Source organism: Diachasmimorpha longicaudata, chromosome 5 (genome assembly GCF_034640455.1).
Source record: "Diachasmimorpha longicaudata isolate KC_UGA_2023 chromosome 5, iyDiaLong2, whole genome shotgun sequence".
NCBI classification, from domain to species: domain Eukaryota; kingdom Metazoa; phylum Arthropoda; class Insecta; order Hymenoptera; family Braconidae; genus Diachasmimorpha; species Diachasmimorpha longicaudata.
Window position 1 is genome coordinate 3317951 of NC_087229.1, and position 19391 is coordinate 3337341.

General features: G+C 36.8%; 2 protein-coding genes and 1 long non-coding RNA gene across 12 annotated transcripts in view; 2 read left to right on the forward strand and 1 right to left on the reverse strand.

Annotated features, from left to right (window-relative positions):
* Positions 1–1275: 1275 nt before the first annotated feature.
* On the reverse strand, positions 1276–16198 carry LOC135162678 (uncharacterized). Its single transcript, XR_010298994.1, has 3 exons — positions 14680–16198; positions 2085–2240; positions 1276–1899 (listed from the first exon to the last, which is right to left on the reverse strand). It is a non-coding gene; the product is annotated as an uncharacterized LOC135162678 (long non-coding RNA).
* Positions 2586–3963, forward strand: LOC135162675 (glutaredoxin-related protein 5, mitochondrial). The gene is made up of 3 exons (XM_064121408.1): positions 2586–2804; positions 2884–3025; positions 3637–3963. Exons 1-3 carry the CDS (start codon positions 2724–2726, stop codon positions 3825–3827), a joined length of 414 nt encoding a protein of 137 aa, XP_063977478.1. The 5' UTR covers positions 2586–2723; the 3' UTR covers positions 3828–3963.
* Positions 5949–19391, forward strand: part of LOC135162669 (potassium voltage-gated channel protein eag) — a 35476-nt gene continuing 22033 nt past the window's right edge. For 3 of the 10 annotated variants that reach the window (XR_010298993.1, XM_064121387.1, XM_064121392.1), the window contains exons 1-5: positions 5949–6352; positions 9793–10619; positions 10695–10860; positions 18997–19097; positions 19257–19389. Coding sequence is in view for 9 of the 10 variants with exons in the window: in XM_064121387.1 (XP_063977457.1) it covers positions 10782–10860; positions 18997–19097; positions 19257–19389 (313 nt within the window). In the remaining variant the exon portion in view is untranslated. The other 7 variants (XM_064121394.1, XM_064121390.1, XM_064121393.1 and 4 more) reach the window with 5 other exon arrangements.

Below are 19391 nucleotides of genomic sequence, written 5' to 3' on the forward strand. Positions count from 1 at the left end.
TTTCTGAAGTGCAAAAAAATTCTCATCCTTGACCGAACAAATTATCATTTCAAGCGTACTCACGACGTTTAAGAATTGTTTTTGGTAGGCGATGATGTTATGACTAAGGAACATCTTGAGTTATACCATTGAATTGTTTTCCATGAAAAGTAAACTCGAGGTCATTTTTTTCCTCCGAAGCCAGCAGGCACAGATTTCAGCTGAGTAGCCATCGACTCCTTGCTTCCGGTCGAATCAAACTATCCGACTCAATTAAGGATTAAAAATCGATTTTTTGATCGACGTAAAAACGGGAAACCCTAAAATCGATATCGAAATCAATAAAAAGTGTGGCCTTGTGTACAGTAATTGGCGAATGGAGAAGTTGAAATATACACAGAATTAAAGAAAAATAGAGAGAAAGAAGGAATAGGTAATGAGCACGGCGATGAATATTACCAGTTTGCATTTCCGGGAGTCAGGAAGGTTGGGTAGCAGCTGACTGAACCATTATATACCGTCTACGAGCTCTGATAATTAGGGTTAGTGCACACTTTGAAGGTATGGCCAGCAAAATGAACATTTATACTATTAGTGTAAAGCATGTTGAATATTAACTGAGTAAATTATTATTTATGTCAGAAATCGCAAAAAATATTTTTCAATTGATAAAGGAGGTATTTGCTCTAAAAACGGATTCATGTTTGACGTCAAATTGAAGCTTTACAGAGCTATATAATAATTAAATAATGATTGAATGGATAAATAGAAGAATTTCTTGGATCAGTAGTCAAATTTCATCAACGATATCCGAAGTTATTTGAAGATTTTACCATTTAGAGGAAGGAATTTCCATGAAGAAGAAGAATTCATGATTCGGTCATTGATTCTTGGAAAAACACACGCATAATTACTTTTGTTCGGAAACTACTAATTCGTCTATATTTAAATTATTCTTTCATACCCTAGAGATCATTAGTGACTTCTATATGAAGTTAAGGTCTGATAGGGGAATGTAATCATAAGTGAACTCACAAAGTCATTTCTACCAATGACGCACCACTGCTTCAGCAGCTCATTTTTTCCTTTAGCTCCTCTATTCTCCTTAGATAAAAATGCGAACATACAAATGCGTCACAAGACTCGTCAAATGACGAACGATCTATGACGGGTCTCTCGAACCATTGCTTCCTCCCAGTTTTCAATGATCGTCATGATTTACGACGAAAAAAATATAATCATACAGGAACATTGAAGGAATATTACGTAGAAAATGGTGAACAATTTTAATGTCTGAAAGGTTTCTTTCATCAATATTTTTTATCGTTCATTAACTTCATGTGAAGCTAATATGCATTTATAATTAAAAATCAGGACTAGCATACGATTAAAGAAATTCGAAATAGGAATATAAATATTGACAAATATTAATATCAGCGGGATAGTGTTTTATTATTGAGTTTTTCCATGCATTTTCTGATATATTTTTTTCGAAAAGGAAAAATATTGACCAGATGCTTATAGTTTATATAATCATTCTATCGGATTTTTTTCATTAAATGCCTTCCCTGGATTGATTAATATAAGAAGCAGCACTGAATCAAATCAATGAATGAGGAAAAACATTTTCAACCTGTTGATAGGACTTCCCCGTTTTTCACCTGAAATTGAGGAAGGCTTACAACATAAGCATGAATGTGGCTACCACCTATATTCTCTTGCATGCCAGGAAGGTCAGCCTAACATATGGGGCCAGATAGCAGATCCATTGGGCCTTAGACGGTTTGTCATAAGACGCCTGTTTCTACACTTTTTTTCCATTACTCGTTCTCACCTTTCGCTAGAAAACGTCTTAGTATGTAGTGACGTCATGTGTATTCTGTCTCTGTCTGCTGTCATTTTTTCCTTGATTTTTTATCTCTGAAATTTTCAACAAACTTCTTCAAAATGTCTTGGACAAGATATGAAAATTTTTACAGATGAAAATCACGAAAGTGAAATTTTTCTTAGTCTTCGTATGACGTTTTGTTTGAGCAAATAAGATAAAACGCATATTCATTATTATTTAACATAGTTCGATGCCCAGTTCAGTGAAAGATATTTACCAAGCTGGCAGGGACAAGCTCCACATTGTAGGGTCCATAGGGCCATCTTACAGATTTTCCGAGAAGTAGTTTCAGGTCTCGAATTATAAACTTTTACAATACATGTGAAGAACGTCGAAAAAAAATCAATTGAAAAATTCCAACTGCATTTTCAGCCTGAAAACGAGAATCAATTAAACAATTATCCTTTTCCCTAAAAATTCGGAGTCCTTTGCTACAAAAAATTCTTTTTGTAGGGCACACTTTGTTCTATAAAAAAGTTTTTCAAAGAAAATTTTTATTTCCTTTCATTTACGCTTCACCGATCGAAATTTATGATTCGCTGAACTTTGCCAAAAGACTTGTACGTCATTTTAATACTCTATTACTGATGTTAAATTTGAATTACGTTCTTATCAAAGTGATTTTTGAATTTACCGCCAGCTACACTCAATGCGGTCTAGTTCCTTATGGCCAACGACAAAACAAAACTGGTGTAGGAACTTTTTGAATCGAGGTTTGGCTCCGCCAGTCTCTGAAGTCTGTTGACGTTGATAATAACCTAACCAACAACAGTACCGGAGTTCTTAATTGAAGGTTTATTATTAATATTTGCGTATAAATATTGAATTGCGCATTGTGAAAAGTTGTATTTGCAAAATGTTTGTAAAACCGCAAACACTCTCGTTGATCTTTCGGCGGATGTCGACTATTACCAAAGATATTGAGAATCTAATTAAAGTAAGTTAATACCCGTATTTTTAATCGATTCATCAACGAACCTGTGTTTTATTATTGTAAAATTTATTTCTAATTACAGCATAACAAAGTTGTTGTATTCATGAAAGGAGTACCTGAGGCGCCCAGATGTGGTTTCAGCAATGCTGTTGTTCAAATTTTTAGAATGCATGGTGTCAAATACGATGCACACGATGTGCTTGCTAATGAGGATCTCAGACAAGGTAAACAAAACAAAATAATGATTAACGAACCACTGGAGATTGTCTAGTGTTAAAACGGTAATGTTCACCAAGAGGTTAGAATTTGATGAATTGTTTAAATGTGGCATTTGAAGGGGAAATAAATCAGGAGTAAATGACAATAAACTGATGAAAAAGTGAGATCAGTGACTTCAGTGATTTATCTCATTTTACCACTTCGCTACTTAATAACTATTCAAACAAATTCATCCTCGTGCATATTCAGAAATTAATAATGATCCTTCTCAATGCCGCTAATCAAACAAATACCTCATTTATTTGTCCTGATGACTATCAAATTGTTTCGTCAACATTATGTTACAGTTAGTCAACTACTTGTATTAGTGATGGCCAACTGTATTTCACGATAAATTAAATTTTCTTGCGTTCCAAATGTTCATTAACAAAAAAATGAGAAAATTGCATTATTATCCATTTATATTATTTATATTATTACCCATTTCCGCTCATAGCAAGCATTGATCAGAATCTTATTGGCTATAAAACTATCTTTCAATCGATTCTACTGAAAGTTTACATTTGCGACAATCACCTGATCAATAAAAATCACGAAAATTTTATTACTCCAATAGGTGTCAAGGAGTTTTCGAATTGGCCTACGATACCCCAAGTATTCATGAACGGTGAATTCGTCGGGGGTTGTGATATTCTACTTCAAATGCATCAGAATGGTGAGCTCATCGAAGAGCTTAAGAAAATAGGAATTACAAGCGCTCTGTTACAAGAAGAGAAAAATGAATCCTCTAATAAACCTGACAAATGAAACACGACTGCTCTGTATAGATAATTCTATTTAATAGTTATTTTTTGTTACCAATAATAAACGTTTGAGTTTGAAAATTGTGTTTAGTCTGTATAATTATTTTTCATTTCTAAATAAAAATCTTATATTTGGCTGATTCCCTGAATTTCTAATTTTGACGACACATCACCTATATCCTTATCGAATGTGAACAAATGATGTTTTCGTCTTACAAAACTAGAAAGAATCTTCTATGTGGAGACATCGAAATTTCTTTCTGGGTCCATTGGAAAAATCCGAGAACTTTCTGCATTCCTTTCCCCGCTCACTTCTGTGAAGGTCGAACTTATCAACAGTATTAAGTCTGATGTGGTTGTACTGAGGACGCATCACGCGATCCTGCGATTTACCTTCCCTCTTCCTTACCATCGCTGCATATAACCAAACTGCACTTCTTCCCTGATCCCCCGCCCCCTTCGCACGACTTTTTCGCAATATCATATTATTAATAGGGTTATTATTATCGAGCTTATGTATGAAAATGTATTCGTCTCTTGTTATCTTTTCGGAGTGATATTTATCAACTCCATGAACCTTTCTCAGCCGTGAATAACAACCACAAATGCATGAGGGCACTTTTAGAATTCGCGTGCTTTCTCTATCTCTGCGAACATATTTCTATGTATATAATGTGAAGAAACCTTGATCTAGATTTATATGTTAATAATTTTAGGAATTAAAAGGCACATTATGATAATGGAGATATTTAAATTCGTATAATAATGACATATTTATAAATAAATCTTATGAGTTATGATTTTTAAGAAGGACGTGACGAATTAACTGGAGCAAAATGGACTTACAGGATTTTTTTAGGAAAAGATATTACCAGATCCTTTTCGTACTCGATCAGGTCAACAGGATTTCTGCTTAGATCATTCAGTTGACCATTGTGATAGTGAAATATTTAGAGGATCAAAAGGATTATGTTCTCCTGGTGCTAATTGACCAAAGAAAGTCTGACTAAAATTGCAAAGATATTGATGGAATGAATTAGGAAAAACAATAGAGTGACGTAAAGGTTATTTAAGAGGAAATGAAATTATTGATGATTTTTTTTGCGAGTTCCATTGTTTTAATATTTCAACAAGTTGGGAAACCCATAGAGTGAGGAACAATAAAGAATGAACTCTATAGAGAGGCAAAATATAGATTTTGGTCAATGGGAGAATATACGAAGGACCAGCGTCCAATGAAGAAACATCTTAATTTAAACGAATTTCTCGTAGACTCTGAGCATAATTGGCGGAATAAGAGTCTTCAATTCGATGGCCCATCCGATTAACGGTTCAAGCACAAGGCCTCAGGTGGTGGATGAGGATAGCGTGCTTTGAGGATGTCTATGCTATAAAGAACCCAAGTTATACGACAGATCGGTGGCTTCGTCCAAGTATATCGAGAGCTTAAAGGAGATTTTACAATCAGCTTAGCGTTGAGTAATGGCGGCACTTGGAATTATTGAAAAATTGTAAGTATCTTGTCAAGCTTGGGCTGCATCCATTGTGGCACCTATTTTAATGATGAGAACAGCATTTAACCAATTTATTTGTAATTGTTTTTTGACCAGATTCACATTGAAATATTCTATCCGTGAGGAGGTATACATATATTACATTTCTATTCTTCGAAGGAGTAAGAATACAACTGGGTGTAAGTAGAATAAGCAATTATACTCGGTAATTACATTCGATATTATCCGGGAACATCGTAATACACGATTGGAGTTATTCATTTTGATGTTTCAACGTTGGGAATTTTTTAGTCCAACTCTTGTTGAGTGATCCTGCCCCTCTTTCCCCCAACAAACCAGTAATATGATCATTATCATTAATACTTGCAATCTTTTATTGATAGCAGATTATCTAAGAAAATGTTGCCTCACAGATCAAAGCCCCGATCCCCCTTTTTATTTCCGAAAACGCAATTCCAAGAAAATCACGCGAGTTCCTCGTTGGCTACCCCTTCTCATGTGGAAACCCACCGGTGATTTTGCATCGCGCAGGATACACTCCAACGGAGGGGAGAAAAGTTCGTCCTGAGTTGATAGGGTAGTGGGTCGGTACAGTGGATCGGTCTGTTGGGATGAGAAAGGCGGCGGCACGAGTACAGAAAAGAGGGGTAAAACAAATAGAGTGGGGGGGTTGGAATTGCTGGCGAGGTGGCGCCCTCCCTCATACCTTCGATCGACCCCCTAGTTACGTTCTCTCCCTCACACCCACTTCTTCCCCCTCGGGTTTACTCGGCTACCCCACCGAGAAATGTCCATTTGTCCTAGCAGGGGCCTCCAGTAGTAACTGACACACCAGGCCAGTCACCACTCCGCCAGGTTACTGATACTGGTGATACTCATGTCATTGAAACGTTAGAATCATTTTTTTTTCTCTGCTGAGAATTTTATCTCCTAATTTTTTTTACCCCCCTCGAAAATATGGTGCATTGCATTGAACACTGAGAAGGACGATTCCCTTGTGAATCACGGACAATTGGTAAATTCAAAGTTCAACATTTACTTCATAAATATTTTAAAAATCTTGTAGGGAAAAAAATGGTGGTAAATGATTTTTATTGGCCGTGATTTTTTCATTTTTCTTGGAATTTTGGAGGCTCACTCGGAAACCCCAATTCCACAATCGATCCTGACGATCGAGTGAATTGACTCGATGTGTGAGTGATGTAGTCCTGCAGGCGAATCATGTATACTCATATATACATGTATACATATTTGATCAGTCTTTGCATTTGGAAATTTGACGTCACTGTTCAGCACCCCTTCGGGGATTCTGCGAGTGATCCAATGTACCTACGATAATTGAAAAATGGAAAAGACATCATCGGTTTGTGGATAATTAAAAGTGAGGAAATTCAGAACACGTGTGTGAATTCATTATGATCAGCAGTTCAGTGCTAATTGTTTATTTGAAAATTCGTCACACCGGTGTTACTGTATTATAGTTGAGTTCAACAAGGTTGAAATTTTACAGTGTCCCCTGATCTCTGCTGATTCGTTTCTTCAAAGAAGTGAAACTTGTTCGTAAATCATGATCCATTGCTGCATATCCCCGTTTGAATTCATACGAAGAAGGTCTCTCAATATGTCATTTGAGGTCGTCAATTGTGGCAACGAAAAGTTATCTTCCCAACGAAAATTATCCTGAAAGACAGCCTCACCTCACAGATAAATTTCCAAAGTAATAACGTCATATTTGACTTGAATTAAACTTCGACGATTCACACCAGTGAGTACATAGACTTCACCTTTTACTTTTCTCCGACTGCCTCCTTCGGTTAATTACCTGTTCGAATCCATCCACAGTTCAAACAAGGATGGAACACTAATGTAATGTATTAAACAGTGTTCCATTTTCAATCGTTCTAGATTCTCCAACTTTTCATCTAGTCTATTCAATAGACGAAAAGAGGTCAGGAAAGAGTGAATGCATGACGCACAGACTGCATTAACTATTTCCTCAATCCTTCAAGATAAGATCACCACTCTTCTTTCTAAAAAACAATCGTGTGAACGAGCAGTAGAAAATGTGCTGAAAAAAAAAATTGAAAAATGAATGAAAAAGTGGTTATCTAGGTTTGGAAAAGTGGCAAGGATCGTGTGCCAAAGATTTCTGGCTTCGAAAAATGACTGGCGCTGGTGCCTTTGGTGTTCTTCACTCGTTAGTTTCTGTGTACGTCACATGCCGTTACCACCCCACCGATCGAGGCTAACTCCTTCCCTTGTGGTTTGTTGCCCTCTCTCTCATGGATTCACATTATGAATGCATGACGCATGATATGTATGTTCCGATCCTCTTCTCCATTCTGTGTAAGGTTCGTAGAATTCTCATCACTTGGGTCCATAGGTGTTCCATCATGTGAATTAATGATTACCAAACATCCAGGCTCTGAACGATATATCCACACAAAGTCCATTCAACTATTCTATTTGTCTCATAACATAGAGAATTGGCAAGATGACTATTGTAAGGTTTACAGGAGGGGAATTAGAAATTTTTCACGAATCTAACATAGAGCCAGCACGTGTTTCGTCCAGATCTTTACGTTACGATGTGATATAGATGTAAAATAGGTTTTCTTACTATGAGTTCCATCACATCATTAGCAAGCGTTGCGTGGATTGAATTTTAAAGGACTTGCGATGTTTTTTCTTCAATAGGGATCGTGTCGACAGATGTGTTTCGATCGGAAAGTTAGTCTCACTTTAGTCTAGCCCAATTTCCGGATATGTACAGGATCAGTATTTTTTAGCGGGAATATCTATGTCTTCGAAAGGATCTGGGTTTTACAGAGGGAACGGTTATTTTTTGACATTAAAGAGGATCAAAGTTATGTTAATGAAGGGTTGTTTGTATGTAGTCCTTTAATCAACTCCGAGTCAGTGATTTCGCTGATAACACCGTAGGTGCCCTAACAAAATGTTCATCAGAGTCTCGTAAAGGACGTCCTTTTTTTCTTCACATAAATTATTGATAGTGATATCACATTTCTAATGAGAAATTCTTCCAATTGCACAGAATATCACATTATTTCCGACACCGGGGTAATCACAAGGCGGCTTCAACCTACATTCACGGTTTCATTCTCCAGCTTATTTTCTAAATTGATGTGTCGAGCTTAAGAAATTCAAATTTCACTCTTCCAATTATCATAATGAGATTTTCAACTCGTCTCAAAATTCTCAATGACGTTTACAATGTACGATGTGGATAATTGGAGTGCAAGACAATCGTATAACTCCATGCTGCTTTGTAAAAATCATTATCACCCTGCAAGAGGGTACGTAAGGACAGGAGAAGAAGAAATCAACGAACAGAACTAGAAAAAAAAAATACACGCAACGTCTTCAAGACCTTCACCGGTCGACCCTCGTCCAAAAATAGATGATATTCGCTTCGGCGGCTTACACGAGCTTCCTCGAAAATTACCATCGTGTATACCTATCCAACGGATCGTAGACATTCTTAACCTCTCGCAATTCTCCTGTCCCTTTGTCCTCATCACAACCAGGAGGAAACAGTGGATTGCCGTCGCGCCCTGAATTAGGTTTCCACCATCTACGATCAAAAGACCACAATGTGCATCCGTATCTCCAGTGTATCGAGACAATAAGATGGCCATTCATTTCCATTTCAGTTTCCCCATTCAATATCGCCAGCTTCATTTGCCATTGTCTATGTGGCTAATATCAGATCATTGGCATTCATTGGCTCGATGATACGAGTGAAGGAGGTAGGGCAGTAGCATCTTCGGTTGGTCCTTTTTTTGGTTTTTAAAATATTGAGGAGTTATTCCCGATAACTTCTAATTTTTCATGTTTTTGTCAATTTCAGACGGACATGAAAAAATATACCGTCTCAATATTTTGTCATTATCCAATGACAAACACATTGTCATAATCCTGCGTCTGTTCTTCTGAATTTTTGGTAAAATTTTTAGAAGTTTTTACAAATGTTCGCTGAGGAAGTAGGAAATTCTTGCTGGGCGATGGACCTTCCGCAGCCATTGAATAATAATAACTTGAGAAACGGTATATTTTTTCACGTGAATTTTATTTCGATTGCATAACGCGATAAAAAAAGATGGCGGTCATTTTGCATCTCTAACTTCTCGCAATTGCAATCTTTACTAAAAATTGCAGGGTTTTTCAATCCAAATGTCTCTTCATATATATCTCTCTATCTCCTTCTACTGTATATGGGTAACAATGTCTTTATATACATCTCATTTACCGGTCAATACTACATTTTGCCTCCCACCCATCGTTTGTTCTCCTTCCAATCTCCTCATTGTTCCACAATTGGAGATGTAATTCCTTGTCAACAATATCAAAGACATCGCAACACTCCCCACGCATACATGAACAAAAAGCAGTCCCTAGACACCGTAGATAAAGACTCGGTATTTTTGTTTCCAGAAATTCCCTTGTCGAGAAATGTGAACCAAGGAGAAGAAGACAGAGTACACAGGACCTAGATAAATAACCATTGATAAATACTTGGAAGAGATGTCCTCCGTGAGTTCGAGTAGTGCAGAAGAGGAGGACTCTGAGAATGTTGATGGAAATAGCAGGTGGTGCACTGTCAACGATAGTCAGTCAATCAGATATTTACAATTGGAAAGATTGTGGTTAAGGAGCCACAGTGCTCTTTGTAACACTAAATCAATCAATGACAATAATTATTTTGGAAGAAAATAGTGTCAACGGTTGAATCTATTCACGTTATTATATCCTGAGTAAATTATCGCGTGCAGCAATGTGTCATGCGATAGTAAACAAGTGAAACACGCACATCAATGATGAGGTGACAATGGAAAGTGGTTGTTGTTTCGATTTTTAAGGATGAAAGGACAATATATGTGTTAATTTATTAGTTTTTATTTTGATCGATGTTACAAAAAACGGAGATAAGTGGGGAAAGGATTTTTCGATGAATAGTTGAGTGATACGGATATGGAAAATTACTTTTTTTATATTGAGACTTTCGGTGCATTGAAAAAACGAGGGAGATATAAGGGATGGGTTTTGGTCAATGATGAAGACAATCATGGAGGTGATTGTAAAGTAATTTTGTGGAAAATTGGTGAATCAAGTAAACGAGGTGTTTAACCAGTGGATGTTTCATTGTTTGTGTAATGTGACGCGCTGGCTAGGATAATGCCATCGTGACAATGCCGCGATGTGACGAGGATTTGGTCCAGTGAGGAAACAGTCGTTATCGAGGAGGGTAGCGCTGTGATTCGGTGCGTTTAATTGCTAAAGAAAATTTGGATGATAATGCCCTGATGATGGACTTGCTTTAATGTCGTTGGTTCTAGGATTCAAAGGAATCGGTGAGTTGTCAGTAGATGCTGACTGGTGGAGGTAGGCTGGCGGACAGCTTAAATTATTAAAAGTGTGGAAGGATGCCAGGCGGCCGTAGGGGCCTGGTAGCCCCTCAAAATACCTTCTTGGAGAATATTATAAGACGGAGCAGTAGCCAACGTAAGTCAAGTTATATTAGAACCGAATTCGATGTAAATTTGTAAATTATTTCATCGATATTGTATGAACGGATTCAGTTAAGTTTCTCAGAAAACCTCTTTTGTAGAGTTTTCTCTTGGACTACAAAAGGTTTCTCGTTATTGTCAAGGGAAGTTGATAACGTTAGGGACATATATTTCATGGTATGCGATACTGTGTAATTATCTTGAAACTGTGTGACTTCTAGAAGTTTTGGACAAATTCCACGACTTTTTAGAAACGAAAATTCAGGCAAATACGAGAGTACGCCTCGATCATTTGGATTGTTTAAATACCCCCCGCACACCTAAGAAAGTTCAATCATTTTACACAGGAATAGTTATTCTCCAAAATTTGAGTATTTAATATTTGCTGATTCTCCCGGGGCGAAGCTTAACCAAAGTCGTTCATTGATAATGCACCGTGAATAGCAAATGCTCAGATCTTATCAGTACATTTATCATTAATATGTAAAAATTAGATCTTGTCATAAAAAAATAATTGATTCCAAGCATAAAGTGAACCTGACAATGAGCATCAAAAGGACACATAATGAAGTTCACATAATATATATCACAATCACGTGTCGCGGTTGGCTTTAAAGTCAGTGTATCGATTACGTGGGTGCCTCACGCTATGACAGATTTCCGTTCTATTTATTCTTTGCAATCCCCTTCGACTCTCTTCTACAGATAAAATGAGTGCCAACGGCACTGATAATGCCATTTTAAACAATTCCATATATCCCCATACTCTCTATCGTTCTTTATATTTTTGATATCCACCAGGTCGTGAATGCAATGTGCTGAGGCACTCGACCAAAAACGAGCACAAGCATTAAATCGATTAATAAAAGAATGTTTTTATAAGTCAAGGCCAGTTGCAACTCGTTTCTGGGTTGTTTATGCTATTTACTCTGACGAAATCATTAGCATACTTATTTTAGTGCACAAATAGGAACTAGTTGACTCGAACGCTTGAGAAGATTTTTCCATGAATTTTTCCCTGAATTCGTTCACTCTATTTTTCAATAAATTCAAGGATTGGAATCTCCATTACACTAAGTGATTTTTTCTAATCTATCTGCCCATTGTCAGGATCGTATTTCATAAACATTTTCGAAAGGACTAATTTCATTATTTGATTGGTTTTTCCAAACATTTCATTCCAACATAGAATTTGATGTTTTTTCAAGGGAAGGTCATGCCCTCCGAGTAATCATGATAAATGTATTCTCCGTACTGTATAACTAATTAACCATTTTAAAAAAATATTATTTACCCAGTGGGCATGGTCGATTATGCTATAAATTGAGAGTGTTGGAGTTGCGCACGCGTGTTGTACAATAGCCTTTTTCATTTCTCCGATGTCCACTTTTGTTTTCTTTGCTTACGCCTCTTAGGAAAGGGGCTCTTTGCACATTGATAACTGAAAGATATTACTATTGAGGATCCTACGACGAGGTTCTAGATACTCACACCAACTGGAAAATTGCACGTCTATTGCATACAGTACAGTTATTATTTTTTTCAACAAATGAGCCATATGTTCCTGACTATTTTGCACATCATTTTTCGTCTATTGATTTTTTATTATTGTTCCATTCTTCTACACAACAAAATGAATTTTTGCTACCGACTGGAAACATCGTAATCGTTCCATTTTTCCACTTTATAATTTGCTTCAAAACTCCAAATAATGACTTCATCCAATGTTCACGCCTTTATTGAGCCCACACGCACCTGTGATTATTATCAAAGAAGTCTTAAGCTATACTCTATAACAATTGAAAATGTTCTATAGCAAGAATTTAAAGCGAGTTTTCTAATGGAAGTTGTCCGCAACAAATGTGATTGGCCAAATTATATTTTCTTCCTCTCGTCATATCTCGAATAAGCTCTGATTGTTCAAGAACTAGTAACATGCTTCAACCTTCCTAAGACTCAGTAAAAACCCATTTCTCTATTACTTATGCTATTTACTCTAACAAAGTTCTTAGAATTTCTCATCAGTCTAGGATCAGTTGGTCCAAAGGCTTGAGAAGGTACTTGTTCCCCATTTTCCTCGGAGATGCTCATTCTTTTTTCACAAGAGATAGAGCACTGACGAGATTAAGAGGGCCAACGTCCTCCTGCTGGCTGTTTGTAGACACTTCTGAGCTTACTATGAGCTGCTCTTGTCCTCCTCAGTGCCTCGAGCCATTGTTTCCAAGTCTCTCACTTCATCCTTTGCCTCACCTCTTGTCCGAACACTTCTCCTCTGATATTGCGTTATTATATTTTATACAGCAATCTCCACTTAATTATTCAGTTTTTATCGATGGCCGCCTATTGAGGGAGCTCTCGATCAGTCCAAGTATATTGCACTTGAGGGTAATTACCCTCTTGTGATCTTGAGAAAGGTTTGATTTTTTACTGAGGGTATGTTGAAAGAAGCGATAGGTGCTGGTCGATCTTGTGATGAATAGGATGGCTAGCCACAGGAAAGTCTACATGCAATTTTAATCATTGACGTTCTATCTATTTGATGCTACTAGCCGGTGCCTCGGCAGTTTCCGGATAATTTCGGACGCATTCGCCGGGTCATTGGGTCAAATCCACAGGAGAGGCCATTATGTATTTCTCTGTTTATTGTGACCTTAGTCAACTGTTATATCGAGGGGTTATTGGTGGAAATATACAAGTCGCCGGGTGCCACTGAAGGGGTGTGTGCATGATTATCAAGCAGGAATTAATAATTTGAGAGGGGGGGAGCAAGGGGATTTTTTTAATACCCATAGCTATGACTATGATTATGATATACGAGTAAACAAGTGGGAACCTCTGTTGAAAACCTCCTCAATATTGTTCTGATGAAATTTACTTCCTCGAATCCATTTTGAATATAATATCCACAGACAGGCGACATTATAATTAAAAAAAAATATATAATTTTTATGAATTTTCAAATAAATCACAGTGATGATTGCGCCTGCGTTGGTGAGGTCTCTACGAAGCCGGAGAACCCGGGTTCAAGCTCGGGCACCGGTGGGATTTTTCCGGATTATTTGATTTGCAAGGAAACCGTCCCGAAGGTCCCTCCCCAATTTCCCTGAATATGAAATATGTTATTCACCGTCAAAAGCTACCCTATACGTTATTTTTCGGCGAAAAACACTTCTAGAGGGTGAAACCGAGCCCTAAAGTTTAGGCCTTTCCGGTGGGGTTTGCAACAAAATGTCCGGAATTCCCACATGACAAGTTGCTTTAAGAATAATTGGGCGTAATGGGACAATAGTAAAAATCGCAGGCGATTGGTCCTAGTGATTTTTAAATTTATAAAGGACGCTCTATTTTCTCTCCAACCGTTAGACGACTAATGTAATGCTTTTAAAATGAAAACGAGTTTGAAAACCCCAACATCAAACGGTTTAAGGTTGTTAAGTATCAGCTATGAAGTTGTTTCGTGTGTATGCCTGTAGTCTTCTAGCTATAACTGTTAACATACAGTTCTCAGAAAACTGTATCGGTCGTTGCACGTTATAGTTATGATTGTGGGCTGCTTTTATTGGTAAATTTCATGTTGCAAGAGAAATTCAGAAGTTTTCCGTCAGATAGCTAACGAGATATCTCCTTCGAAGAGGCTGAAGCTCAGTCTGATTGCATTGAAAATTATGGAACGAATTCCGATGTAATGCACGAGAAGAGCAGTGATCATTTGTGATTTATTCTTGATAAAGGTACAAGTCAACTATTTACACTTGAAAATTTTCCCCAATAAAGTTTATAGACAAAATTATTAATATTAACTGATAGAACGTACTCGGGAAATAGAAATTGTGGTGGCAGTTACGTTCTAAAAAAGGTCACGTTGCTCGGTCCATCATTAATATCTTCGTACCTCCATTCGAAGTCTGTACTATCCTTTTCCGAAAACTATTAACAGGCGGTCACCATTACCGCTTATCAGTCCACCACAATGCAAACATTGTTCACTATTACCAGACGGTTCCCAACAATATTTTTAACTTTCACCTCTACGACTATCATTTCTGTATGTTGTATCTCTTTCCTGTTATATCAACACTTGTTTTCTCTTCCCAGAAACTATTTTTAGACAACGGATAGGTTTTCCACTGGCACTGCATATGCACTGCTTTTCTCATTAATTTTGATTTTTCCACGGACTTGTGCGCAACGCCCCACCCCACCCCGGGAGCACTAAGACATTGCCCATTTTTTCGGTCTCAATATTCTTCGCATTTTCCTTGAGCTTTAATTTATGCACTATATATATTAAACGACCTCGTGGTGAGGAGATGTCACGAACATTACCAGAAAAAGTATAAAAATTACGTCTCGAGGAAATTTTTGTCGGCGATCGTATTTACACGCTATAGCGAATATATATTTCAACGAAGTATTTATTAAATTTTTTTTTCAATTAGTTTGTCTTGAACTGATAATGAAACCAATGACAATTACAATATTTTTAATTCTTCGATGATAAATTAATGAGTTAAATTAATAAAATGAAATATATTTCATTTCAGAGCAACCTTTCGTTAATCAATATTCGGGATAAAGATGAAGAACTGTACTGTCAAAATACTCAGGAAATAGAGTTTCGAATTATACAGTTGGAATAAACAAGAAGCATTAATGAGGCGTTAATAAACATGAATTTAATAGGACCACTCATCCCTCTCCTACGCTTGCTAACTCATTTCACTGTGATACCCGTGGGAGTCGATCCTGGTACACCAGATCTTCCTCGTTACAGGATTATTCCGGATATGAGTTGTCAATTATTCGGGAGTATTACATCAACGCAAGACAAGTGCTACTTGTTTATTCGTGAAAATTAAAGGCTTAACCCCTGAGTTTGTCCAAGTAGAGTGAAAAATTCGACGCTGGAGGATTAATATGTTATAATAAAGAGCGCGGCCATTGTTGCTTCTAGAAAATGCTAGGTTCATGCAACAGGGAATTTGCATCGAGCAAAAGGGTAGGGTTAATCAAGAAAATAATGAGCTCCAGGGATTGGAGAGAGTTGAGGGAAATTTCCCTGCTCTGCCTGAAAATTTGGCAGCAAAATGCGAATTTGAAACTAATGTAAACCCGAGTAATCGAAAAGATGATTATGCCTTGAATTGAGCTATAGACTCCATTGATCTCTGTTGTCTTTGTAAAGCTATTGTTATACCCCTAACAACTCCGATACTCAGCCAGATTGGATCATACCTACACTGGTATCAGTGTTTTCTGACCAGATCATACTTATGCGATTTAAATTGGGTAAATCAGACATTTGCATCTCGTCTTCATATACACGAACGATTTTTCCTTTCAGTTTTTCTTTCAGATCAATCAATACCGAATTCTAGGGATCAGCCCCTGACTGTAACCTGATCTGATCATGTGTCCCTGTCCTTTGTTCCTTGAATTTCAAAAAATATTTGCTCGACGGAAATGAGCTTCAGGAAAAATGGAAATTCTCTTATGAAATATTGGGAAATCCATTAATTTTGATAAGTTAATTGATCGAGTACATTTAATGTTCAAGTCATGCGATAATTTGTACAATTGTACGACAAAGTATCTGAGAAATATTAAGAACGAGGCTATATCGTGTTCAGAAACTGGTCTGAGTAGGGGGGTAGCAAAGCTTGCAAGGTTCAAACGCGCGTGTGGGAGTGTTTTACATCTAGAACCTTGACCCGTGAGCGCGTTATGCCCCATCAAAACTCTTTTGTTGAGGGGCAGCAGGAGTTTCTTGCGTGTGGATCGAGATCAAGTCAGCCGACGACTTTGGCCTGCTCTTACAGGCTGACCTTACTTATACATTTCCCTAACTCTTATGTGTATAATCGTGTGCGAATTTTTCTTTCATCTAATAGCAACCAGGAATTGCTCACAACGAAGTTACCTGTTAAATTCCACTCGAGGTAATTAAGGGAAAAAATAACGGGAAAACCCCCGATATCTTTGATAGAAAGTTGACAGGGGTTGCTATTTATTAGGTTCATCAGGAAAATTGTAGGAAAAGTCGTGGAAATGCCTCCTAATTAACGAAAAAAACGCTAAGAAAAACATTAACGAAATTTATATAGGAAAACTTTATTTACTATAAAAGTTTTCAGGGGATATCATGCCCTCAGGGGGTAAGCTCGGCGGTTAACAAAGACATATGTGATTTTCAGATAAAATACATGTGTAATAGTATTTCATACATAACGTCGAATTTGAAATTTTTAGTTCAAATCGATGGGTAAAGACAATTGAATGGTGGGGAATGAAAATGTAAAGGGACAAGTAGAATATAACATATATGATATATTAGTTACTGATGTAATGTATTGAAATAGTACATAGATATACTGTAATTTCTCTTTCTACGGTTTGCATCTCAATTTTTGGTGGAATCAGTGGAAAGATAAGACACTTGAATCCTTTCAGCAGGTTCAACGCTTTTTTTCCTCTTTTCACCCTTTACAAACTTCAGACCTCAGAGAGTCCTTTTTCTCCAATTTCCATGCACCTGTAACTTACATTACGAACTTCCACACTCGTCTCTTCAACACCCGATAGCTGCCAAATTTTATCGCGGTCTTTCCTTGATAGTCAATAGCTAAATTGTTGAACGCACAAAGTGATGTTGAGAAAAATTATGAAAGGACACCATTGTTCAGGGAAATTGGATCGATGACAAAGAAAAACTTCTGTCATTATCTTTTGAAACGACCCATTCAGGTGATAATTGCTTAATTACCGAAAAGTCATTATTTGATGTTATCAATTTTTACGCATATTGAAAATAGAAAGGGTCCACTGTTCTTTTGGATTATTATAGAATATTCGATCAGATAGAATCAGGAATTTGTGAGTGATTGTTCATTTATCAAGTCATATTTTTATTACTTAATAAATATTTTTTAAAAATGGAGAATATCCACAAACTATTCTGGGATAATATATGCAAATTGAATTGGAAAGCAGATGCAATTGACCCTGAAGAATGACAAGGATGGTCTGCTGTTGTACGGTTGCACTGTATTGAACCCAAACACAATAGACTTTTAAGAGTGTTACCGTTACACAATGCCTCACAGTTCTATCTTTTTCTATTGCGATGTCACTTCACTGCGATTTCTATTGCTCTTTATGTGAAAACATAGCATACCTTCCCTTATCCAATTTTCTGTCTATTTTCTATAGAGGAACCAACTCATACGCGAGTTAGTTCTACAAGTTGAATGGGTCAATCAAACTAAAAACTATTGAGTAAACCACCAGTAGAATCATTTCTGAAGTACATTAAATTCTTTTTTTTTCATTATCTGGAGAGAAAGTCGGTTTCTATTAATTTGGAAAAACTCAAGGCTTATTCCACTTTTCATTTTTTTCATCTAGGGAACTAAGGCAGAACACTTGATTGGCCTCTAAGTAGTAAAGTCGATTAAAATGTCGCCTTTGGTTATCAACGAAATGTTCGATTAAAACGAGAAGAAATTATCACGCAGTCATATTTTTATACGAGTTGTGGCAGAATATTGTATGAAATTGAGGTAAATTTTTCCCAATTCCGTTCATTAGAAATCGTTGTTTAGTGCAGGAAAATTATGGAAACCGTTCAGAAAACTTACAAAACGGTTCCGTAAAATTTCCCAGAATCACGTTTCGCTCGGTAATAATTGCGATGAAAATACGAGATTTTTATTAAATATTTCTCTCCCTGTTCATGACGCTAAAATCATCATTATTTCATTTTTTAAAATAGTTTATCTCGTTTTTAATGAAACTGAGCAAATCACAAAATTAGTTAAATACAAGGAAGTCAAAATATAAGAGTAAAAGGACTAAATATCGTACTGAGCAATTAACGCGGATATCTTGGGTCGATGTCACTTATCTGCATTACTCAGTTGGAATCGATTCGCTGAGTTGGGGGTAATACAAAGTCGAGTCGAGTAGATTCAATCAGATCATCTATATAATCATGCTGATTGTGCCATGTTCAAACCTTCCAATTGATCCTCAGTTAATTTTCCCGGAAGTGCATTAAGCAGGGCCCATGAGGCTACTAAATTATCCACTTTGAACTATTATTCATTATTCTGTCTCTTTTTTAATGTTCCAGCGGACAGTAGTTTCCTCCTTGCCAATGCTCAGATTGTTGACTTTCCAATTGTTTATTGCAATGAGAGCTTTTGTAAAATATCTGGATACAATCGCGCAGAGGTAAGACACTAAAAACATAAATTCTTGACGACTATATTTGGAAAAGTCAAATGAACAACTACTTTAATTGATTTTTTACAACGTTTTTTCCAATATATTTTGTAGGACTAAAATGTATTTTTTATATGTTTTATGAATATTTTGAATTATTTTTCATAGGTGATGCAAAAGTCATGTCGTTGTGGCTTCATGTACGGTGAGCTGACTGATAAGGAAACAATAGCAAGGATAGAAGAGTGCCTTGAGGGACAAATACACGATCAATTCGAGATACTACTCTACAAGAAGAACAGT